The 24,181-nt window shown below is 56.1% G+C and overlaps 1 protein-coding gene across 2 annotated transcripts in view; it reads left to right on the forward strand.

Moving 5' to 3' along the window:
- The window catches only part of LOC140469638 (discoidin domain-containing receptor 2-like), a 143,679-nt gene that overhangs the window by 42,414 nt on the left and 77,084 nt on the right, over positions 1 to 24,181 (forward strand). For both annotated transcript variants that reach the window (XM_072566336.1, XM_072566337.1), the window contains exon 3: positions 604 to 706. In XM_072566336.1, the coding sequence (XP_072422437.1) occupies positions 604 to 706 (103 nt within the window). The remainder of the gene's footprint in view (positions 1 to 603; positions 707 to 24,181) is intronic.

Here is a 24,181-nt window from a genome sequence, read left to right on the forward strand (position 1 = left end):
ATTAAACAGCATTTCTTTTTTGCAATAAACCCACATCCAGTTATATTCTAAAAATGCAACAGATTCATCACACTCAAATAATTTAGGAATGATTTTTAAATACAAAGGAAAGGCAATTTATTTGGAAATCACTGCCCAGTTGTATTGGTTCATGAAATATTTCACATCTATGATTCTGCAAAAATTAGATTGAGTGGGCCAGTCACTTCACTTTGGAAAACTAGGACAATCATCAGCACTCAGTTTGCAGATTAGACCCAAAGCAGTATTCTTTTAAACACTATTTAAGTTCACTGTCTGTCATAGTTGGATTCGAGTCTCTCAGGATTATTTACTAATTCAATAATACAGACTTGGGGACGGTTCTAGTTATAATCTATTTGACAGGGACCACTTAGTGAGCTTTTGCAAAGGGCTTACACAAGCTCAGTGGGCTGATTGACCTTCTCTTTCTATAGTCACTGACACCTCTCAAATCTCTTGATAGAGCAGAACACAATGGCCATGTTAGATGGGATGTATTCAGTGCGGGCTATAAAGTGTAATTTTGCAGTTCTCTTGGAGACAGTTGACTTGTCACTGAGGTGTTCCTTTTTGCCACAGGCCTGTGTCGTTACGCTTTGGGAATGCAGGATGGTACGATTGCTGATGAAGACATCACTGCTTCCAGTGAGTGGTATGGATCAACAGCAGCCCGATTTGGCAGGTGAGGGTACAGCGTCAATATCTGTGTCACCCTTTAAAAGCTTGGATAGTGAAGGAACAACCCCAATTCTTCATCCTCACAGGTATTGCCTTTGTCCCCAACAGGAATAATTGTTAGGAAATACCCAAAATCACTCTCTTCCTAGGGGGGCCCCCTCTGTTACATGACTGTGTCAGGCTTCCTTCAGCACTCCTATCTTCACCTCATTTAGTACAGTGTGTTGAACACATTCATCAGACTCGGATTATGATGGTGTCACTTGCTGCTATCCTTGATATCTTCAGCTCCCTCATCCTAAGAAACACTGCCTATGTACTAGCTATTAGTTCTCCAGTTACAATGCTCAGATTTCTGTGACCAACCATCTTCACCATTGCTTTCACTGCTGTATCACTTCAGACCTTCGGACCACATGTTTCATGTTCTTCAGAACAGGCTCTGGAGTGTGGGATTAGCTTTTGAGGGGACTCTACAAACTGCCCTCTCCTTTCCCAAAGCTGGCTCAACAGCAGCCTCACTTTGTGTTCTGCTCAGGCCAATATTCTGAGAGTCTGATTTAGTTCAAACTGGGCACCATCAGGCCTGACTGAAAGTAAAGACTCCTCAACTCTTCTCTAATTCTTACCAGCAATTGTAAAACCGATTTTTCTGTTCTTGAACCTCAGCTGACAGAAATAAGTCCTTCTTAGTTTTCATAAATTTGTCCACCTCAATTAAATTTCCTCTCAGCCTTCTCTGTCCAGAGATTACAAACCCAGCCTATCCCAACTTTGTTTTGTCACTAGATTTCCATATTTCTGACAACATCCTTGTAAATCTGCTCTGTATCCTAATGTGGTCTCTAATGTGGTCATGTCCTCCCTGTGTAACGTGGCGGTTCTCTAGGTTGAATTCAGTTTGCCACTTTGCTGCAGATTACTGCTTTAATCTGCGCTGTAATCCAGAAAATCAAATAAAGGCTTTAAACTAATAAGGTAGCCAGATAAAAAGCGTAAGCAGCCTAAAAGTAAACAAAATGGCAGAGGAGCATTGGAAGGAAGAAAATAAGGCAGGGTCTTTATGGCAGGTATACAGTAAATAGTATAACACAGAACTCTAAAAAGGTGGTTCACATAAAGTGAGAGTTAAAAGGTAAAGTGACCATGATCCTATCAGACCATAGTGCTGCTGTCATTAGAGAGGGAAAGCCGGTGGTGGCTTAACCTGAGGGTCACCATCCCTCAGGCGAGGAGAGAGTTTGAGAAGGAGAGTCCTTCATAGTACCTTCAAGTAGTGTGGGAATTGAACCCATACAGTTGGCATCTCTCTGCATCGCAGACTAGCTGTCCAGCTGACTGAGCTAATTGACTGACCCTTTAGAGTGAGAGGATAGTCTTTTAAAAATGAATTGCAGTTTCTGTACATCATTGCACATAGTGACTATCTGGTGGTAATCAGGCTTTGGGAGTTACTGAGACACGACTGCAGAAGCATTCGGACTGGGAATTGAGCATTTCTTTTGTGCAATATGTTCAGAAACAGCAGAGGAAGAAAAATGGGGAGGCAGGCTAGCTGGACTGATTCACAATATCATAATGCCACTGGAAGAAAATAGCAGGATAAAACAAGATTGTCTCTCTGACACACACGTGCAGCCAGAAACATGCACAAGTCCAGGCATGTGCAGACACACATGTAGACACAGGTGAGACCCATGTCCTATAAACCTGAAACTACCCTCTCCCCATGTGGCACACTACTGGCTACCCACTTGGCATCCTACTCTTGGGCACCTTACCCTCAACCCAGCTGGCACTCGAACCTCCCTGCACCCTAGTTTCACCCATGCCTTATGCAGTTGTCAAAGTGACCGTCGGGACTTTCAGAAAGTGGCAGCTCATTGCTGTGGCAATGAGGTGAGCTTTGTCATCCTGCGATAATTATACACTACAAAAAAAACCAGTCAGAATGGAACTACAGCTCTGTGTTTCTGAAGGAGCCCTGAGCAACATCTCCTCTCCGAAATCTTGGAGCTCCCTTCTCTCATAAAAAGAAAGGAATTACCACTCGTTGGAAAATCCTGCCCACGATATTTTCAGATGATGATAGAGTAGGACATAAGAGTGACGTAAAACAAATCAATAGCTTGGAGAAAAATGTATTTTGAGGAGCTGAGCTTCTAACTTGGGGAAAATGAAATGGCAGAACAGTTGGCCAACACCAATGTAGAGTGAAGGGCAACATTTAAAACAGTATTCAACTGGCCGGATGGGTGCAGCTCCATAAACAATGAAGGCTGTCAACACCGTCCAGGACAATTTGATTGGCACTTGATTCACTGCATCCACCACCATTGCACACTGTAGCAGCAATGTATGTCATGTACAAGATGCATTGCAACAACTTACCAAAGCTCTTTCAACAGCATCTTCCAAATCCATAACATCTGATACCTAAAACAACAAGGGCAGCAGACAAGTGGGAACACCATCCCCTGCAAGCTCCACTCCGAGCCACCCATCATCCTGACTCAGAAATATATCACTGTTCTCTCACTGTCACTGGGTTAAATTCCTGGGCCTGCCTTCCTAACAGTACTGTGGGTGTCCCACTACCTCAAGAACTAAAGTGGTTTAAGAATATCACACGACACCACCTTCTCAAGGGCTATTAGGGTGGGTAATCGATGCTGGATTTGCCAGTGACACTAGTGCCTCATGAAGAACTTAAAAATAAATGACATGTATAATGTGCTAAAACAAAAGAACAAACTAAACACCAGTGTGACACTATAGGTAAAGATACAAGGGAATAGTGAAGGTTAGAAAAATGATAAACATGAAGTACACACAGAGCTGAGGAGTGAGAGGGTATGTGGAGAGATCAGGAGTTAAGACAAAAACGAGACAAAGGAGCGAATAAAGTAATTTATCAAGCAACATGAAACCAAGTAGTAAAATATTTCAAAGTAAATTGATAAAAGAAGGAAGGCTGTGATGGGAGTAGGGCCCGTTAATGGGTAGACAAGAGAGAAGTTTTGAAAGATGACAGAAATATTAAATATTTATTTTGCTGTGGTATTTATCAAGGAGGTAGAATGGTCAGATGTAACAATGAATCATGAGATGAGTGTATTTAAAATGTTTGTAAAATGAGATGTATTGAATAAGCTAAATAAACACAGGATAAATTCACAGATGACCAGCATCCATGTATTTTTCAAAGATCTCGGGTAGTGATAGCAGGACATTGCTACTCCTGTTTACCCTCATTTCAGTCAGAGTGGAGGGAGAGGGCTAGCGGATAGTTAGTGTAATTCTGATCGTTTTAGGAGGATGAATAGAATATTTTCAGGAAATCATCGACCAGTCTTCTTAACGTCAGTGCAGGCATGAACAATGGAATTCTCATTGAAAAACAGAATGACAAAACATCTGGAAATGAGAACCGAATGATCTATGGTCAGCGTGGATTTCAAAAGTGACAGCTGTTGCCTGGTCAACTGTCCTGAGAGTGTTTTGTAATTTATCCAGATTTCTAAAGGCCTTTGATGAGGTGCCGATAACAAATAAAGTTGAGAATGTGGACTTGGGGCAAGACATAGAATGGATTGTCAACTGGCCTTGAGAGCTGAGTGAGAGGAAGGGGTGGTTGCTCAGAGTGGCAGGAGGTGGGAAGTGAGGTGTTCCATAAAGGATCAGCATTGGGACCACTGCCATCCACCATTTATTTCAACAATTTACACATTGAAATTACAAACATAATTTCTATATTTGAAGATGACACCCACTTGAGGGACTGGGAGTACTGAGGAGGACTGCATCAACTTACTAGAGAATAAACTTACAAATTAAGTTCCACACAAATAAATGTGAGGTTGGGGAGAAGAGGGAGGTCGTATTACTTGGAAGGTGCAAGTCCATGTAGGGGGAGAAGGGGTAGGGGTAAAGGAATGAAGGGATGACATGATACATAGTCAGCAATCACAAAGTTGTGTCACAGGTGACGAGAAGTGATTCATTTTGGGAGGAAGGACAGGAGTTTGGAGCCAATACAAAATAAAGGCACTGTTCTAAATGGGGTGGAGGTACTGAGGGACCTGGATATATGTGTGCATCAATCCTCAGAGGAAGTAGGACAAGTTGGGAGAGAAGTTAATAAAAACATCTAGGATTCTGGGTTCACTAAAACAAAACAAAAACAAGAAAATTATGTTAAATCTGTGTAGCTAGAGTATTGTGTCGAGTTCTAGGCTCCACTTTAACAAAGGTTAGATATTAGAAATGGTGCTGGGAAGATTCATGAGAACAGCTCCAGGCATGAGGGACTTTAGTTACGTGGATAGATTCTCTAATCCGGGAATATTGTTCTTTGAGAAGACCAGGTTGAGAGAAAAATTAGTTGAGATGTGGAAGGATCGAGAACCAGAGGGCACAGATTTAAGGTGATTGGTAAAAGAATCAACAAAGCAATGAGGCAGTATTGGTTCGGATCAGGAATGCACTGCCAGAGAGTGTGTTGGGGGCAAGGTCAGTTGAGATACTCGAGAGGTAATTGGAGTATTATCTGCAAAGGAAGAATGTGCATACCAATGGGGAAAGATAGAAGTGGCGCTCAGTGAATTGCTTCTGGAGAGAGCCAGCACTGAAATCCAAGGCCACCACATCTGTGGGAAGTGTCTATATCTTGGAAAGCTTCACCTCCAAGTCAGTCAGTTGGATGTTGAGCTACAGACATGGGGAAAATTGCCTGGACCCTTTCTTCCAGGAGGTACTCAGTTTTTTTCTGATTTGGCCAGTGATCAGGAACAGGAATGCCTAACTCTGAGTCAGGCAAGTAAGAAGATCAAGAAAGTCAGGCTGAAGGAGCCTTCGACCTTGCATTGAACAATAAATTCAAGGTTCTTGTCGCTTGCACGGACAAGAGCAAGGGCTGTAGTGTGGCTGAGCAGACTGACCATAGCATCTTAGTACTCAACGCCATTCACAGAGAGAATTAAAAGGAATGTAATGGCATTAGAGACAGTGTATTCAGAGAGGTGGAGATTATACTGTGCAGTTGACAGCAAGAATACAGAAGGCTGTGCTGCTTGCCCAGTGCTCGAGTTCTGATGTGGGTGTGGCGATTAAATGTAATATTTCCAAACTTGCAGGTGGCACAGAGCTGGATGTGAGTAGTGAGGATTGTGAAAAGATGCTGCAAGAGGATTTAGACAGTGAGCAGACAAACATTTGACAGATGGAATACAGTGTGGAAAAAGTGAGGTCATACCACTTTAGTAGGAACAACGAAACACAAAGTGTTTTTTAAACGATGGAAGGTTGGAAGTGTTGAACTTCAAAGGGATTTGAATATCCTCGTTCATGAATCACTTCAAGTTAATATACAGGTGTATAATACAACAAGCGATTAGGACGACAAATCATATGTTGGTTTTATCACAAATAGGTTTGAGTATGGGATAGCTTAAAGCTGTCTTACTACAATTCTACCGAGCCTTAGTGAGAACACACTGAGTTTGCATGTAGTTCTAATTTTGCTGCTGCACACCATGAAGAGAATGCAGTGAAGGTTCACTATACACATTATTGGGATGGATGATTGTATATGAGGACAAATAACTAGACTGGGCCTATATTCTTGGGAGTTTAGAGGAATGATAGGTGATCCATTCAACACACAACATCCTTACAGTGCTCAACAAGATAGATACAGGAAGGATGTTTCTTCTTGGCTGGGGGAATCTCGAACCGGGGGACACGGTGGTTCAGTGGTTAACACTGCTGCCTCACAGCACCAGAGACTCAGTTTTGATTCTAGCCTGAGGTGACTTTCAGTGCAGAGTTTGCACATTCTCCATGTGTCTGCATGGGTTTTCTCCGGTCTCCTCCCACAGGTTAGGTGGATTGACCATGCTTTAAAAAAATTGTCCCGTGGTGTCCAGGGAGGTCCAGGTTAGGTGGGTTAGCCATGGTAAAAAAACCCCAATGTGGAGTTACAGGGATGGGGTGGGGGTGCTGAGTCTACGTGGGATGCTTTTCAGAAGGTCAGTGCAGACTCAATGGGTAGAATGGTCTCTTTGCACTGGAGGGATTCTATGACACACTCAATAAAAAGTAAGATGTTTAGGACTGAAATGAGAGAACTTATTCACTGAAAGGGTGCTGAAACTTCCAAAATTCACTGCACCACAGGGCTGCAGAGGCTCTGTTTTTGAGTCTGTTTGAGATTGAGATCAATAGATTTGTTGAAAATATCAAGGGCTATACATGGGGTTAGTGCGGGTCAAGATGTTGAAGAGGATCACCCAGAGAGTCACTTTAAAAGGCAGAATAACAGACTCCAACTTGTACTTCTTATATTTTCATGTAGCGTAGACTTGACATACTGAATTTTCTGTGTTTTGTAAAGATTCTGAGACCTTAAAGATAAAATAAAGGATAGAATTGAAAAGTAGGGAACATCAATTATAACACACTTGGAGGACTGCTCACATTCCTGATGAAGGGCTTTTGCCTGAAACGTTGATTTTCCTGCTTCTCGGATGCTGCCTGACCTGCTGTGCTTTTCGAACACCACTCTAATGTAGACTCTGATCTTCAGCATCTGCAGTCCTCACGTTTGCTATACTGCTCACAGTTCTTGTTGTCACATTATAAGAAAATGGAGGTGCTGGAGAAAGTGCAGAGATGGTTTCACAACAGACTCAACAGGACCAGTTTTTGTAATTAAAATGGCTGAAGCCTTAATTGAGGTCTTTAAAGTTGTGGATCCAGAGTGAATGTTCACTTCTCTTGGGAACGCCATAAACAGAAGCTGTCAATATAAAACAGTCAGGAAGAAACCTCTTCAGCCAAGGAATAGTGAGATTGTGGAACTCATTACTCAAGAAGTAAATAGTATTTACATGGGACACAGACATGCCTGTTAGAGAGAAGGGAATAAAGGAGCATGATAGCAGAAGTTGGTGAGGAAAGATTAGAGATGGCTGTTGTGGAGCATAAGCAACAGTATGGACTAGGGCTGAATGGCCTGTTTCTGTCTGGTATTGTCTATGTCCTGTATATGTTTGGAATCATTGGCAAATTCTTAATCATACTGTCTGCTTTTAAACTTAAAGCATTAATGTTTACCCTGAACTGTTACTGGTAAAACAGTCAGTTACATTGCACTAAGAAGCACTGTCCTGCCTGTAACCACACTTTACACAACTGTTCAGTGTGGCTTGGCTCCTCCCTCAAGCTTTGAGGACTCCGAGCATTTGGATTGAGTTAATCTGGAGACAGGGGTCTGACTGCATCCTTTTTCCTTAAACACTGGAATTTCCCTCCATTCCAGTAATTGGGTGGGATGGCAAGCTCAGAAAGGGAATTTTGCCACCCGTGTGTTTTGTGACTGAGTTGGTGGGATCTCTAACAGGATGATTACAAGACAAATGGTCTTACCTCTCCTTACAGGACTGGTACAGCTGTTCTCAGTTGGCATTCCTGATGCTATCCTAGCCAGTGACTCCATAAAACAGGACATGTGGTCATATCTGTGTGCCTTTGTACGTGTGCCATAGAGAGGAATGAAGGGGCTGTATATAAGAATTCATGTGTATGAACGTATGTGTGAGAGAGAGAATTGTGAGGCGGCGTGTGAGGGCTGAGGAGAATGTGCGTGGGGGAGAGAGCAAGGGGACAAGAAGGTGGGGGTGTGAAAGAGGGTGAGGGCGGGAGTGTGTGCCAGGGGTTGAGGGACGAGGGGCCGCACGCACGAGAGAGAGAGCAGGGGCCGTGCATGCAAGGGAAAGAGCAGGGGCTGCACACACGAGGGAGGGAGGGAGGGAGAGAGAGTGAGTGTGGGGTCGCGTGCATGAGGGAGAGAGAGAGAGAGAGAGAGAGAGGTCACGTGCGTGATGGAGAGAGAGAGAGTGAGGCCACATGCATGAGGGTGAGAGAGAGAGAGAGAGGGCTTGCGTGCGTGAGGGAGAGAGAGTGAGGTTGCATGCGCGAGGGAGAGAGAGAGTGGGGTTGCGTGTGTGAGGAAGAGAGAGAGAGGGCTCGCATGCGTGAGGGGGAGAGAGTGAGAGCGGGATTGCATGCATGAGGGAGAGAGCGCAGGGTCGCGTGTGTGCGTGAGGGAGAGAGAGAGAGAGAGACAGTGGGGTCGCATGCGTGAGGGAGAGAGACAGTGTGGTCGTGTGCGTGAGGGAGAGACAGTGTGGTCGCATGCGTGAGGGGGAGAGAGAGAGAGAGCGAGCAGGGTCGCGTGCATGATGGAGAGAGATTGGGGTTGTGCACGCGTGCGTGATGGAGAGAGACAGTGGGGTCACGTGCGTGACGGAGAGAGAGAGAGACAGTGGGGTCGCGTGCGTGACGGAGGGAGAGAGAGTGGGGTCGCGTGCATGGGCGGCTGTGTGTGTGTTTGAGAGAGTTGGGGGGGCTGTGCGTAAGCAACAGAGTTGGGGGGGCTGTGTGTGTGAGAGAGAGTGGGGGGCTGTGTGTGAGAGAGAAAGAGGGGGGTGTGTGTGTGAGAGAGAGAGAGGGGGGTGTGTGTGTGTGAGAGAGAGAGAGGGGGGGTGTGTGTGTGTGTGAGAGAGAGAGAGGGGGGGTGTGTGTGTGTGTGAGAGAGAGAGGGGGGTGTGTGTGTGAGAGAGAGAGAGGGGGGGGGTGGTGTGTGTGAGAGAGAGAGAGGGGGGTGTGTGTGTGTGAGAGAGAGAGGGGGTGTGTGTGAGAGAGAGAGAGGGGGGGTGTGTGTGAGAGAGAGAGGGGGGGGGTGTGTGTGAGAGAGAGAGAGGGGGGGGTGTGTGTGAGAGAGAGAGAGGGGGGGTGTGTGTGAGAGAGAGAGAGGGGGGGTGTGTGTGAGAGAGAGAGAGGGGGGGGGTGTGTGTGAGAGAGAGAGAGGGGGGGGGTGTGTGTGAGAGAGAGAGAGGGTGTGTGTGTGTGTGTGAGAGAGAGAGAGAGTGGGGGTGCTGTGTGTGGGCGAGAGTGGGGGGGCTGTGTGTGTGGGCGAGAGTGGGGGGGCTGTGTGTGTGGGCGAGAGTGGGGGGGCTGTGTGTGTGAGAGAGAGTGGGGGGGCTGTGTGTGTGAGAGAGAGTGGGGGGCTGTGTGTGTGTGTGTGTGTGAGAGAGAGAGTGGGGGGCTGTGTGTAAGAGAGAGAGAGAGAGTGAGTGTGGGGTTGGCTGTGTGTGTGAGAGAGATGGGGGGTGCTGTGTGGGTGAGAGGGTGTGGGGGGGTTGTGTGGGTGAGAGAGGGTGTGGGTGGGGTGTGTGTGAGCGAGTGGAGGGGCTGTGTGTGAGAGAGAGTGGAGGGGCTGTGTGTGAGAGAGAGTGGAGGGGCTGTGTGTGAGAGAGAGTGGAGGGGCTGTGTGTGAGAGAGAGTGGGGGGCTGTGTGTGTGTGAGAGTGGGGGGGCTGTGTGTGTGTGAGAGTGGGGGGCTGTGTGTGTGTGAGAGTGGGGGGCTGTGTGTGTGTGAGAGTGGGGGGGCTGTGTGTGTGTGAGAGTGGGGGGCTGTGTGTGTGTGAGAGTGGGGGGGCTGTGTGTGTGTGAGAGTGGGGGGGCTGTGTGAGAGAGTGGGGGGGCTGTGTGTGTGAGAGAGAGTGGGGGGCTGTGTGTGTGTGAGAGTGGGGGTGCTGTGTGTGTGTGAGAGTGGGGGGGCTGTGTGTGTGTGAGAGTGGGGGGCTGTGTGTGTGTGAGAGTGGGGGGCTGTGTGTGTGTGAGAGTGGGGGGCTGTGTGTGTGTGAGAGTGGGGGGGCTGTGTGTGTGTGTGAGAGTGGGGGGGGCTTGTGTGAGAGAGTGAGTGTGGGGGGGCTGTGTGAGAGAGTGAGTGTGGGGGGGGCTGTATGTGGGAGTGAGTGTGGGGGGGCTGTGTGTGTGTGTGTGAGAGTGGGGGGGGCTTGTGTGTGTGTGTGAGCGTGTGTGGGGGGCTTGTGTGAGCATGTGTGGGGGGGGCTTGTGTGTGTGTGTGAGAGTGGGGGGGCTTGTGTGTGTGTGTGAGAGTGGGGGGGCTGTGTGTGTGTGAGAGTTGGGGGGCTGTGTGTGTGTGAGAGTGGGGGGTGCTGTGTGTGTGTGAGAGTGGGGGGGGGGGGGGGGGGACTGTGTGTGTGTGTGTGTGTGTGAGAGTGGGGGGGGCTTGTGTGAGAGAGTGAGTGTGGGGGGCTGTGTGAGAGAGTGAGTGTGGGGGGGCTGTATGTGGGAGTGAGTGTGGGGGGGCTGTGTGTGTGTGTGTGAGAGTGGGGGGGCTTGTGTGTGTGTGTGAGCGTGTGTGGGGGGGCTTGTGTGAGCATGTGTGGGGGGGCTTGTGTGTGTGTGTGAGAGTGGGGGGGCTGTGTGTGTGTGAGAGTGGGGGGGTGCTGTGTGTGTGTGAGAGTGGGGGGGGGCTGTGTGTGTGTGAGAGTAGGGGGGCTGTGTGTATGTGAGAGAGTGGGGAGGCTGTGTGAGAGAGTGAGTGTGGGGGGGCTGTGTGTGAGAGTGGGGAGGCTGTGTGAGAGAGTGAGTGTGGGGGGGCTGTGTGTGAGAGTGGGGAGGCTGTGTGAGAGAGTGAGTGTGGGGGGGCTGTGTGAGAGAGTGAGTGTGGGGTGGGCTGTGTGTGGGAGAGAGTGGGGGGGGGCTGTGTGTGGGAGAGAGTGGGGGGGCTTGTGTGTGTGTGTGAGAGTGGGGGGGGCTGTGTGTGTGTGAGAGTGGGGGGGGGCTGTGTGTGTGTGAGAGTGGGGGGGGGCTGTGTGTGTGTGAGAGTGGGGGGGGCTGTGTGTGTGTGAGAGTGGGGGGGGCTGTGTGTGTGAGAGAGTGGGGGGGGCTGTGTCTGAGAGAGAGAGTGCGGGGGCTGTGTGTGAGAGAGTGCGGGGGCTGTGTGTGAGAGTGCGGGGGCTGTGTGTGAGAGTGCGGGGGCTGTGTGTGAGAGTGAGTGGGGGGCGGCTGTGTGAGAGAAAGAGACAGAGTGGGGGGGGCTGTGTGGGAGAGTGGGGGGGCTGTGTGTGAGAGAGAGAGAGAGAGAGTGGGGGGGCTGTGTATGAGAGTGAGTGTGGGGGGGCCGTGTGTGGGAGAGAGAGTGGGGGGGCCGTGTGTGTGAGAGAGAGTGAGTGTGGGGGTGGCTGTGTGTGTGAGAGAGATGGGGGGTGCTGTGTGGGTGAGAGAGGGTGTGGGGGGGGGCTGTGTGTGTGTGTGTGAGAGAGTGGAGGGGCTGTGTGTGTGTGTGTGAGAGAGTGGAGGTGCTGTGTGTGTGTGTGAGAGAGAGTGGGGGGGCTGTGTGTGTGTGTGAGAGAGAGTGGGGGGGCTGTGTGTGTGTGAGAGAGAGTGGGGGGGCTGTGTGTGTGTGAGAGAGAGTGGGGGGGCTGTGTGTGTGTGTGAGAGAGAGTGGGGGGGCTGTGTGTGTGTGTGAGAGAGAGTGGGGGGGGCTGTGTGTGTGAGAGAGACTGGGGGGGCTGTGTGTGTGTGTGAGAGAGTGGGGGGGCTGTGTGTGTGAGAGAGTGGGGGGGCTGTGTGTGTGAGAGTGTGGGGGGGCTGTGTGTGTGAGAGAGAGTGGGGGGGCTGTGTGTGTGTGTGAGAGAGTGGGGGGGCTGTGTGTGTGAGAGAGTGGGGGGGCTGTGTGTGTGTGTGTGAGAGTGGGGGGGCTGTGTGTGTGTGTGTGAGCGTGGGGGGGGGCTGTGTGTGTGTGAGAGTGGGGGGGGCTGTGTGTGTGAGAGAGTGGGCGGGCTGTGTGTGTGTGTGTGTGTGTGTGTGTGTGTGTGTGTGTGTGAGAGAGAGTTGGAGGGGCTGTGTGTGTGAGAGAGTTGGAGGGGCTGTGTGTGAGAGAGAGTGGAGGGGGCTGTGTGTGAGAGAGAGTGGAGGGGGCTGTGTGTGTGTGAGGGAGGGGGCTGTGTGTGTGTGAGGGAGGGGGCTGTGTGTGTGTGAGGGAGGGGGCTGTGTGTGTGTGAGGGAGGGGGCTGTGTGTGTGTGAGGGGGGGGGGCTGTGTGTGTGTGGGGGCGGGGTGCTGTGTGTGTGTGGGGGGGGGTGCTGTGTGTGTGAGGGGGGGGTGCTGTGTGTGTGAAAGTGGGGGGGCTGTGAGTGTGTGTGTGTCGGGGGGGGCTTGTGTGTGTGTGAGAGAGTAGGGGGCTGTGTGTGTGAGAGTGGGGGGGGCTGGTGTGTGTGTGTGGAGAGAGTGGGGGGGGCTGTGTGTGTGTGGAGAGAGTGGGGGGGCTGTGTGTGGAGAGAGTGGGGGGGGCTGTGTGTGTGTGAGAGAGTGGGGGGGGCTGTGTGTGTGTGAGAGTGGGGGGGAGCTGTGTGTGTGTGAGAGTGGGGGGGGCTGTGTGTGTGAGAGTGGGGGGGGCTGTGTGTGTGTGAGAGTGGGGGGCTGTGTGTGTGAGAGAGTGGGGGGAGCTGTGTGTGTGTGAGAGTGGGGGGGGCTGTGTGTGTGAGAGAGTGGGGGGGGCTGTGTGTGTGTGAGAGTGGGGGGGGGCTGTGTGTGTGTGAGAGGGGGGAGCTGTGTGTGGGCGAGAGTGGGGGGGCTGTGTGTGTGAGAGAGTGGGGGGGGCTGTGTGTGTGTGGAGAGAGTGGGGGGGCTGTGTGTGAGAGAGTGGGGGGGGCTGTGTGTGTGTGAGAATGGGGGGAGCTGTGTGTGTGTGAGAGTGGGGGGCTGTGTGTGTGTGAGAGTGGGGGGGCTGTGTGTGTGTGTGAGAGTGGGGGGTCTGTGTGTGTGTGAGAGGGGGGAGCTGTGTGTGGGCGAGAGTGGGGGGGCTGTGTGTGTGAGAGAGTAGGGGGCTGTGTGTGTGAGAGTGGGGGGGGCTGTGTGTGTGTGAGAGTTGGGGGGGCTGTGTGTGTGTGAGAGTGGGGGGGGCTGTGTGTGTGTGTGAGAGAGTAGGGGGCTGTGTGTGTGAGAGTGGGGGGGGCTGTGTGTGTGTGGAGAGAGTGGGGGGGCTGTGTGTGAGAGAGTGGGGGGGGCTGTGTGTGAGAGAGTGGGGGGGGCTGTGTGTGTGTGAGAGTGGGGGGCTGTGTGTGTGTGAGAGTGGGGGGCTGTGTGTGTGTGAGAGTGGGGGGAGCTGTGTGTGTGTGAGAGTGGGGGGCTGTGTGTGTGTGAGAGTGGGGGGGCTGTGTGTGTGTGAGAGTGGGGGGTCTGTGTGTGTGTGAGAGGGGGGAGCTGTGTGTGGGCGAGAGTGGGGGGGCTGTGTGTGTGAGAGAGTGGGGGGGCTGTGTGTGTGAGAGTGGGGGGGGCTGTGTGTGTGTGAGAGTGGGGGGGGCTGTGTGTGTGTGTGAGAGAGTAGGGGGCTGTGTGTGTGAGAGTGGGGGGGGCTGTGTGTGTGTGAGAGTGGGGGGGGGCTGTGTGTGTGTGAGAGTGGGGGGGGCTGTGTGTGTGTGTGAGAGAGTGGGGGGGCTGTGTGTGAGAGAGTGGGGGGGGCTGTGTGTGAGAGAGTGGGGGGGGCTGTGTGTGTGAGAGAGTGGGGGGGGCTGTGTGTGTGTGAGAATGTGGGGGGGCTGTGTGTGTGTGAGAGAGTGGGGGGGCTGTGTGTGTGTGTGAGAGTGGGGGGGGGGGCTTGTGTGAGAGAGTGAGTGTGGGGGGGCTGTGTGAGAGAGTGAGTGTGGGGGGGCTGTATGTGGAAGTGAGTGTGGGGGGGCTGTGTGTGTGCGTGAGAGTGGGGGGGCTTGTGTGTGTGTGTGAGCGTGTGTGGGGGGGCTTGTGTGAGCATGTGTGGGGGGGCTTGTGTGTGTGTGTGAGAGTGGGGGGGCTGTGTGTGTGTGAGAGTGGGGGGGCTGTGTGTGTGTGAGAGTGGGGGGGCTGTGTGTGTGTGAGAGTTGGGGGGCTGTGTGTGTGTGAGAGTGGGGGGTGCTGTGTGTGTGTGTGTGTGTGTGTGTGTGTGTGTGTGTGTGTGTGTATGTGAGAGTGGGGGGGGGCTGTGTGTGAGAGGGGGGCTGTGTGTGAGAGAGAGTGGGGAGGCTGTGTGAGAGAGTGAGTGTGGGGGGGCTGTGTGTGAGTGTGGGGAGGCTGTGTGAGAGAGTGAGTGTGGGGGGGCTGTGTGAGAGAGTGAGTGTGGGGTGGGCTGTGTGTGGGAGAGAGTGTGGGGGGCTGTGTGTGTGAGAGAGTGGGGGGGGGGCTGTGTGTGTGTGTGAGAGTGGGGGGGGCTGTGTGTGTGTGAGAGTGGGGGGGGGGCTGTGTGTGTGTGAGAGTGGGGGGGGCGCTGTGTGTGTGTGAGAGTGGGGGGGGCTGTGTGTGTGTGAGAGTGGGGGGGGGCTGTGTGTGTGTGAGAGTGGGGGGGGCTGTGTGTGTGAGAGAGTGGGGGGGCTGTGTGTGTGTGAGAGTGGGGGGGGCTGTGTCTGAGAGAGAGAGTGGGGAGGCTGTGTGTGAGAGTGGGGAGGCTGTGTGTGAGAGTGGGGGGTTGTGTGTGAGAGTGGGGGGGCTGTGTGTGAGAGTGGGGGGGCTGTGTGAGAGAGAGAGTGGGGGGCGGCTGTGTGAGAGAAAGAGACAGAGTGGGGGGGGCTGTGTGGGAGAGTGGGGGGGCTGTGTGAGAGAGAGAGAGAGAGAGTGGGGGGGCTGTGTATGAGAGTGAGTGTGGGGGGGCCGTGTGTGGGAGAGAGAGTGGGGGGGCTGTGTGTGTGAGAGAGAGTGAGTGTGGGGGTGGCTGTGTGTGTGAGAGAGATGGGGGGTGCTGTGTGGGTGAGAGAGGGTGTGGGGGGGGGCTGTGTGTGTGTGTGAGAGAGAGTGGGGGGGCTGTGTGTGTGTGTGAGAGAGAGTGGGGGGGCTGTGTGTGTGAGAGAGTGGGGGGGCTGTGAGTGTGAGAGAGTTGGAGGGGCTGTGTGTGTGTGTGAGAGTGTGGGGGGGCTGTGTGTGTGAGAGAGTGGGGGGGCTGTGTGTGTGAGAGAGTGGGGGGGCTGTGTGTGTGAGAGAGAGTGCGGGGGCTGTGTGTGTGTGAGAGAGAGTGGGGGGGCTGTGTGTGTGTGTGAGAGAGTGGGGGAGCTGTGTGTGTGAGAGAGTGGGGTGGGCTGTGTGTGTGAGAGAGTGGGGGGGCTGTGTGTGTGTGTGAGAGAGTGGGGGGGGCTGTGTGTGTGTGTGTGAGAGTGGGGGGGGCTGTGTGTGTGTGTGTGAGAGTGGGGGGGGGGGCTGTGTGTGTGAGAGTGGGGGGGGGGGCTGTGTGTGTGAGAGTGGGGGGGGGCTGTGTGTGTGAGAGTGGGGGGGGGCTGTGTGTGTGAGAGAGTGGGGGGGGCTGTGTGTGTGAGAGTGTGGGCGGGCTGTGTGTGAGAGAGAGTGGAGGGGGCTGTGTGTGTGTGAGGGAGGGGGCTGTGTGTGTGTGAGGGAGGGGGCTGTGTGTGTGTGAGGGAGGGGGCTGTGTGTGAGAGAGAGTGGAGGGGGCTGTGTGTGAGAGAGAGTGGAGGGGGCTGTGTGTGAGAGAGAGTGGAGGGGGCTGTGTGTGAGAGAGAGTGGAGGGGGCTGTGTGTGTGTGAGGGGGGGGGCTGTGCTGTGTGTGTGTGGGGGGGGGTGCTGTGTGTGTGAGGGGGGGGTGCTGTGTGTGTGAAAGTGGGGGGGCTGTGAGTGTGTGTGTGTCGGGGGGGGCTTGTGTGTGTGTGAGAGAGTAGGGGGCTGTGTGTGTGAGAGTGGGGGGGGCTGTGTGTGTGTGGAGAGAGTGGGGGGGCTGTGTGTGTGAGAGAGTGGGGGGGCTGTGTGTGTGTGAGAGTGGGGGGGATGTGTGTGGGCGAGAGTGGGGGGGGCTGTGTGTGGGCGAGAGTGGGGGGGGCTGTGTGTGGGCGAGAGTGGGGGGGGCTGTGTGTGTGTGAGAGTGGGGGGGGCTGTGTGTGTGTGAGAGTGGGGGGCTGTGTGTGTGAGAGAGTGGGGGGAGCTGTGTGTGTGAGAGAGTGGGGGGGCTGTGTGTGTGAGAGAGTGGGGGGGCTGTGTGTGTGTGAGAGTGGGGGGATGTGTGTGGGCGAGAGTGGGGGGCTCTGTGTGTGAGAGAGTGGGGGGGGCTGTGTGTGTGAGAGAGTGAGTGGGGGGACTGTGTGAGAGAGTGAGTGGGGGGGCTGTGTGTGGGCGAGAGTGGGGGGGGGCTGTGTGTGGGCGAGAGTGGGGGGGGCTGTGTGTGTGTGAGAGTGGGGGGGGCTGTGTGTGTGTGAGAGTGGGGGGGCTGTGTGAAGGAGAGAGAGAGAGTGGGGGGGCTGTGTGAGAGAGAGTGAGTGTGGGGGCTGTGTGAGAGTGAGAGAGTGGGGGTGGCTGTGTGTGTGTGAGAGAGAGTGGGGGGGGCTGTGTGTGTGTGAGGGGGGGGCTGTGTATGTGAAAGTGGGGGGGCTGTGTGTGTGGGGGGGGGGGCGTGTGTGTGTGTGTGTGTGAGAGAGTGGGGGGGCTGTGTGTGTGAGAGAGAGTGGGGGGGGGCTGTGTGTGAGAGAGAGAGTGGGCGGGTTGTGTGTGTGAGAGAGATGGGGGCTGTGTGTGTGAGAGAGAGTCGGGGGCTGTGTGTGTGAGAGAGAGTCGGGGGCTGTGTGTGAGAGAGAGTCGGGGGCTGTGTGTGAGAGAGAGTCGGGGGCTGTGTGTGAGAGAGAGTCGGGGGCTGTGTGTGAGAGAGAGTCGGGGGCTGTGTGTGTGAGAGAGAGTCGGGGGCTGTGTGTGTGAGAGAGAGTCGGGGGCTGTGTGTGTGAGAGAGAGTCGGGGGCTGTGTGTGAGAGAGAGTCGGGGGCTGTGTGTGAGAGAGAGAGAGTGGGGGGGCTGTGTGTGAGAGAGTGAGAGTGGGGGGCACTGTGTGTGGAAGAGAGTGGGGGGCGCTGTGTGTGGAAGAGAGTGGGGGGCGCTGTGTGTGGAAGAGAGTGGGGGGGCTGTGTGTGTGAGAGAGTGGGGGGGCTGTGTGTGAGAGAGTGGGGGGGCTGTGTGTGGGAGAGAGTGGGGGGCTGTGTATGTATGGGAGAGAGTGGGGGGCTGTGTGTGTGTGAGAGAGAGTGAGTGAGTGTGGGGGTGGCTGTGTGGGTGAGAGAGATGGGGGGGCTGTGTGTGTGTGAGAGATTAGGGGGGCTGTGTGAGAGAGTGAGTGTGAGGGGGCTGTGTGAGAGAGAGAGAGAGAGTGGGGGGCTGTGTGTGAGGGAGAGTGGGGGGGCTGTGTGTGAGGGAGAGTGGGGGGGCTGTGTGTGTGAGAGAGAGAGAGAGAGTGGGGGGGCTGTGTGTGAGGGAGAGTGGGGGGGCTGTGTGTGTGTGATAGTGGGGGGGCTGTGTGTGTGAGAGTGGCGGGGCTGTGTGTGAGAGAGAGAGAGAGTGGGGGGGCTGTGTGTGAGAGACAGTGGGGAGGGGGCTGTATGTGAGAGACAGTGGGGAGGGGGCTGTGTGTGTGTGAGAGTGGGGGGGCTGTGTGTGTGTGTGAGAGAGTGGGGGGGCTGTGTGTGTGTGAGCGAGTGGGGGGGACTGTGTGTGTGAGAGTGGGGGGGGCTGTGTGTGAGAGAGAGAGTGGGGGGGCTGTGTGTGTGTGTGTGAGAGTGGGGGGGGCTGTGTGTGAAAGAGTGGGGGGCTGTGTGTGTGTGAGAGAGAGTGGGGGGCTGTGTGTGTGTGAGAGAGAGTGGGGGGGCTGTGTGTGTGTGTTAGAGAGAGTGGGGGGGGCTGTGTGTGAGAGAGAGAGAGTGGGGAGGCTGTGTGTGAGAGAGAGTGTGGGGGGGGCTGTGTGTGAGAGTGAGTGTGGGGGGGGAGCTGTGTGTGTGTGTGTGAGAGTGGGGGGGGGACTGTGTGTGAGAGAATGGGGGGGCTGTGTGTGTGTGTGAGAGTGGGGGGGCTGTGTGTGAGAGAGAGAGAGTGGGGAGGCTGTGTGTGAGAGAGAGTGTGGGGGGGGCTGTGTGTGAGAGTGAGTGTGGGGGGGGAGCTGTGTGTGTGTGTGTGAGAGTGGGGGGGGGACTGTGTGTGAGAGAATGGGGGGGCTGTGTGTGTGAGAGAGAGTGGGGGGGCTGTGTGTGAGAGAGAGAGAGTGGGGGGGCTGTGTGTGTGTGTGTGAGAGTGGGGGGGGGGACTGTGTGTGAGAGAATGGGGGGGCTGTGTGTGTGAGAGAGAGTGGGGGGGCTGTGTGTGAGAGAGAGATTGGGGGGCCTGTGTGTGTGAGAGAGAGAGTGGGGGGGCTGTGTGTGTGTGTGTGAGAGTGGGGGGGGGACTGTGTGTGTGAGAGTGGGGGTGCTGTGTGTGTGTGAGAGTGGGGGGGCTGTGTGTGTGGGAGAGAGTGTGGGAGGGCTGTGTGTGTGTGAGAGAGAGTGGGGGGGGCTGTGTGTGTGTGTGAGAGAGAGTGGGGGGGCTGTGTGTGTGTGTGTGAGAGTGGGGAGGCTGTGTGTGTGTGTGTGAGAGTGGGGGGGGCTGTGTGTGTGTGTGAGAGTGGGCGGGCTGTGTGAGAGAGTGTGGGGGGGGGCTGTGTGTGTGTGAGAGAGAGTGGGGGGGGCTGTGTGTGTGTGTGAGAGAGTGGGGGGGGCTGTGTGTGTGTGTGAGAGAGTGGGGGGGCTGTGTGTGTGTGTGTGAGAGTGGGGGGGCTGTGTGTGTGTGAGAGAGTGGGCGGGCTGTGTGTGTGTGAGAGAGAGTGGGGGGGTCTGAGAGAGAGAGTGGTGGGGCTGTGTGTGTGTGTGTGAGTGTGGGGGGGGACTGTGTGTGCGAGAGTGGGGGGGGGCTGTGAGTGTGTGAGTGGGGGGGGCTGTGTGAGAGTGGGGGGCTGTGTGTGTGAGTGGGGGGGCTGTGTGTGTGAGAGAGTGGGGGGGCTGTGTGTGAGAGAGAGTGGGGGGGCTGTGTGTGAGAGAGAGTGGGGGGGCCGTGTGTGAGAGAGAGTGGGGGGGCCGTGTGTGAGAGAGAGTGGGGGGGCCGTGTGTGAGAGAGAGTGGGGGGGCTGTGTGTGGGAGAGAGAATGGGGGGGCTGTGTATGTGTGGGAGAGAGAGTGGGGGGGCTGTGTGTGTGTGGGAGAGAGAGTGGGGGGGCTGTGTGTGTGTGAGAGAGAGTGGGGGGGGCTGTGTGTTTGTGTGAGAGAGTGGGGGGGGCTGTGTGTGTGTGAGAGAGTGGGGGGGTCTGAGAGAGAGAGTGGTGGGGCTGTGTGTGTGTGTGTGCGAGAGTGGGGGGGGCTGTGTGTGTGCGAGAGTGGGGGGGGCTGTGTGTGTGCGAGAGTGGGGGGGGCTGTGTGTGTGTGAGAGTGGGCGGGGCTGTGAGTGTGAGATGGGGGGGTCTGTGTGAGAGTGGGGGGCTGTGTGTGAGAGAGAGTGGGGGGGCTGTGTGTGAGAGAGAGAGTGGGGAGGCCGTGTGTGAGAGAGAGTGGCGGGGCTGTGTGTGTGTGGGAGAGAGAGTGGGGGGGCTGTGTGTGTGTGGGAGAGAGAGTGGGGGGGCTGTGTGTGTGTGGGAGAGAGAGTGGGGGGGCTGTGTGAGAGTGGGGGGCTATGTTTGTGAGAGAGAGTGGGGGGGGCTGTGTGTGTGTGTGAGAGTGGGGGGGCTGTGCGTGTGTGAGAGAGGGGGGGGCTGTGCGTGTGTGAGAGAGTGGGGGGCTGTGTGTGTGAGAGTGGGGGTCTGTGTGTGAGAGAGAGAGTGGGGGGGCTGTGTGTGAGAGAGAGAGTGGAGGGACTGTGTGTGTGTGTGAGAGTGGGGGGGCTGTGTGTGTGTGGGAGAGAGAGTGGGGGGGCTGTGTGTGTGTGGGAGAGAGAGTGGGGGGGCTGTGTGTGTGTGGGAGAGAGAGTGGGGGGGCTGTGTGTGTGTGGGAGAGAGAGTGGGGGGGCTGTGTGTGTGTGGGAGAGAGAGTGGGGGGGCTGTGTGTGTGTGGGAGAGAGAGTGGGGGGGGGCCTGTGTGTTTGTGTGAGAGAGTGGGGGGGGGCTGTGTGTGTGTGTGTGAGAGTGGGGGGGCTGTGTGTGTGTGTGTGTGTGTGAGTGGGGGACTGTGTGTGTGAGAGAGGGGGGGGCTGTGTGTGTGTGAGAGTGGGGGTCTGTGAGTGTATGGGAGAGAGTGGGGGGCTGTGTGAGAGAGAGAGAGGGGGGGCCGTGTGTGAGAGAGAGAGAGAGAGAGTGAGTGAGTGTGGGGGTGGCTGTGTGTGTGAGAGAGATGGGGGGGCTGTGTGTGTGAGAGAGATGAGGGGGCTGTGTGTGTGAGAGAGATGGGGGGGCTGTGTGTGAGAGAGAGTTGGGGGGGCTGTGTGTGTGAGAGAGATGGGGGTGCTGAGTGGGTGAGAGAGGGTGTGGGGGGGCTGTGTGTGTGCGAGAGTGAGGGGGGCTGTGTGTGTGAGAGAGTTGGGGGGGCTGTGTGTGTGAGAGAGTTGGGGGGGCTGTGTGTGTGAGAGAGTGAGGGGGGCTGTGTGTGTGTGAGGGTGGGGGGCTGTGTGTGAGAGTGGGGGGAGCTGTGTGTGAGAGAGAGAGTGGGTGGAGGGGCTGTGTGTGAGAGTGGGGGGGCTGTGTGTGTGAGAGAGAGTGGGGGGGCTCTGTGTGTGTGAGAGTAGGGGGCTGTGTGAGAGAGAGAGAGTGGGGGGGCTGTGTGTGAGAGTGGGGGGGCTGTGTGTGAGAGTGAGTGTGTGGGGAGCTGTGTGTGTGAGAGAGAGTGGGGGCGGCTGTGTGTGTGAGAGAGAGTGGGGGCGGCTGTGTGTGTGAGAGAGAGTGGGGGGGCTGTGTGTGTGTGTGAGAGAGAGTGGGGGGGCTGTGTGTGTGTGAGAGAGAGAGTGGGGGCGGCTGTGTGTGAGAGAGAGTGGGGGGGGCTGTGTGTGGGAGAGAGTGGGGGGGGCTGTGTGTGTGTGTGAGAGAGAGTGGGGGCGGCTGTGTGTGTGTGAGAGAGAGTGGGGGGGCTGTGTGTGTGTGTGAGAGAGAGTGGGGGGGCTGTGTGTGAGAGAGAGTGGGGGGGGCTGTGTGTGGGAGAGAGTGGGGGGGGGCTGTGTGTGGGAGAGAGTGGGGGGGGGCTGTGTGTGGGAGAGAGTGGGGGGGGCTGTGTGTGAGAGAGAGTGGGGGGGGCTGTGTGTGGGAGAGAGTGGGGGGGGCTGTGTGTGGGAGAGAGTGGGGGGGGCTGTGTGTGGGAGAGAGTGGGGGGGGCTGTGTGTGGGAGAGAGTGGGGGGGCTGTGTGTGGGAGAGAGTGGGGGGGCTGTGTGTGGGAGAGAGTGGGGGGGCTGTGTGTGGGAGAGAGTGGGGGGGCTGTGTGAGAGAGAGTGGGGGGGCTGTGTGTGTGGGGGGGCTGTGTGTGTGAGAGAGAGTTGGGGGGGCTGTGTGTGTGTGAGAGTGGGGGGGGCTGTGTAAGAGTGGGGGGCTGTGTGTGAGAGCGTGTGTGGGGGGGCTGTGTGTGTGTGTGAGAGAGAGTGGGGGGGCTGTGTGAGAGTGGGGGGCTGTGTTTGTGAGAGAGAGTGGGGGGGGCTGTGTGTGTGTGTGAGAGTGGGGGGGCTGTGCGTGTGTGAGAGAGGGGGGGCTGTGCGTGTGTGAGAGAGTGGGGGGCTGTGTGTGTGAGAGTGGGGGTCTGTGTGTGAGAGAGAGAGTGGGGGGGCTGTGTGTGAGGGAGAGTGTGAGTGGGGGGGCTGTGTGTGAGAGTGGGGGGGCTGTGTGTGTGAGAGAGTGGGGGGCGGCTGTGTGAGAGAAAGAGACAGAGTGGGGGGGGCTGTGTGGGAGAGTGGGGGGGCTGTGTGAGAGAGAGAGAGAGAGAGTGGGGGGGCTGTGTATGAGAGTGAGTGTGGGGGGGCCGTGTGTGGGAGAGAGAGTGAGTGTGGGGGTGGCTGTGTGTGTGAGAGAGATGGGGGGTGCTGTGTGGGTGAGAGAGGGTGTGGGGGGGGCTGTGTGTGTGTGTGTGTGAGAGAGTGGAGGGGCTGTGTGTGTGTGTGAGAGAGAGTGGGGGGGCTGTGTGTGTGTGTGAGAGAGAGTGGAGGGGCTGTGTGTGTGTGTGAGAGAGAGTGTGGGGGCTGTGTGTGTGTGAGAGAGAGTGGGGGGGCTGTGTGTGTGTGTGAGAGAGAGTGGGGGGGCTGTGTGTGTGTGTGAGAGAGAGTGGGGGGGCTGTGTGTGTGTGAGAGAGAGAGTGGGGGGGCTGTGTGTGGGAGAGAGAGTGGGGGGGCTGTGTGTGTGTGTGAGAGAGAGTGGGGGGGGCTGTGTGTGTGAGAGAGAGTGGGGGGGCTGTGTGTGTGAGAGAGAGTGGGGGGGCTGTGTGTGTGTGAGAGAGAGTGGGGGGGCTGTGTGTGTGTGAGAGAGAGTGGGGGGGCTGTGTGTGAGAGAGAGAGTGGGGGGGCTGTGTGTGTGTGTGAGAGAGAGTGGGGGGGGCTGTGTGTGTGAGAGAGAGTGGGGGGGCTGTGTGTGTGTGAGAGAGAGTGGGGGGGCTGTGTGTGTGTGAGAGAGAGTGGGGGGGCTGTGTGTGTGAGAGAGTGGGGGGGCTGTGTGTGTGAGAGAGTGGGGGGGCTGTGTGTGTGAGAGAGAGTGCGGGGGCTGTGTGTGTGAGAGAGAGTGCGGGGGCTGTGTGTGTGTGTGAGAGAGTGGGGGGGCTGTGTGTGTGAGAGAGTGGGGGGGCTGTGTGTGTGAGAGAGTGGGGGGGCTGTGTGTGTGAGAGAGTGGGGGGCTGTGTGTGTGTGTGTGAGAGTGGGGGGGGCTGTGTGTGTGAGAGTGGAGGGGGGCTGTGTGTGTGAGAGTGGGGGGGGGGCTGTGTGTGTGAGAGTGGGGCGGGGCTGTGTGTGTGAGAGTGGGGGGGGGGGCTGTGTGTGTGAGAGTGGGGGGGGGGCTGTGTGTGTGAGAGAGAGAGTGGGGGGCTGTGTGTGTGTGTGAGAGAGAGTGGGGGGGCTGTGTGTGTGTGAGAGAGAGTGGGGGGCTGTGTGTGTGTGTGAGAGAGAGTGGGGGCGGCTGTGTGTGTGTGAGAGAGAGTGGGGGGGCTGTGTGTGTGTGTGAGAGAGAGTGGGGGGGCTGTGTGTGAGAGAGAGTGGGGGGGGCTGTGTGTGGGAGAGAGAGAGTGGGGGGGGCTGTGTGTGGGAGAGAGTGGGGGGGGCTGTGTGTGGGAGAGAGTGGGGGGGGCTGTGTGTGAGAGAGAGTGGGGGGGGCTGTGTGTGGGAGAGAGTGGGGGGGGCTGTGTGTGGGAGAGAGTGGGGGGGGCTGTGTATGGGAGAGAGTGGGGGGGCTGTGTGTGGGAGAGAGTGGGGGGGCTGTGTGTGGGAGAGAGTGGGGGGGCTGTGTGAGAGAGAGTGGGGGGGCTGTGTGTGTGGGGGGGCTGTGTGTGTGAGAGAGAGTTGGGGGGGCTGTGTGTGTGTGAGAGTGGGGGGGGCTGTGTAAGAGTGGGGGGCTGTGTGTGAGAGCGTGTGTGGGGGGGCTGTGTGTGTGTGTGAGAGAGAGTGGGGGGGCTGTGTGAGAGTGGGGGGCTGTGTTTGTGAGAGAGAGTAGGGGGGGCTGTGTGTGTGTGTGAGAGTGGGGGGGCTGTGCGTGTGTGAGAGAGGGGGGGCTGTGCGTGTGTGAGAGAGTGGGGGGCTGTGTGTGTGAGAGTGGGGGTCTGTGTGTGAGAGAGAGAGTGGGGGGGCTGTGTGTGAGGGAGAGTGTGAGTGGGGGGGCTGTGTGTGAGAGTGGGGGGGCTGTGTGTGTGAGAGAGTGGGGGGCGGCTGTGTGAGAGAAAGAGACAGAGTGGGGGGGGCTGTGTGGGAGAGTG

This window comes from Chiloscyllium punctatum, chromosome 49, assembly GCF_047496795.1.
Source record: "Chiloscyllium punctatum isolate Juve2018m chromosome 49, sChiPun1.3, whole genome shotgun sequence".
Classification (NCBI taxonomy): domain Eukaryota; kingdom Metazoa; phylum Chordata; class Chondrichthyes; order Orectolobiformes; family Hemiscylliidae; genus Chiloscyllium; species Chiloscyllium punctatum.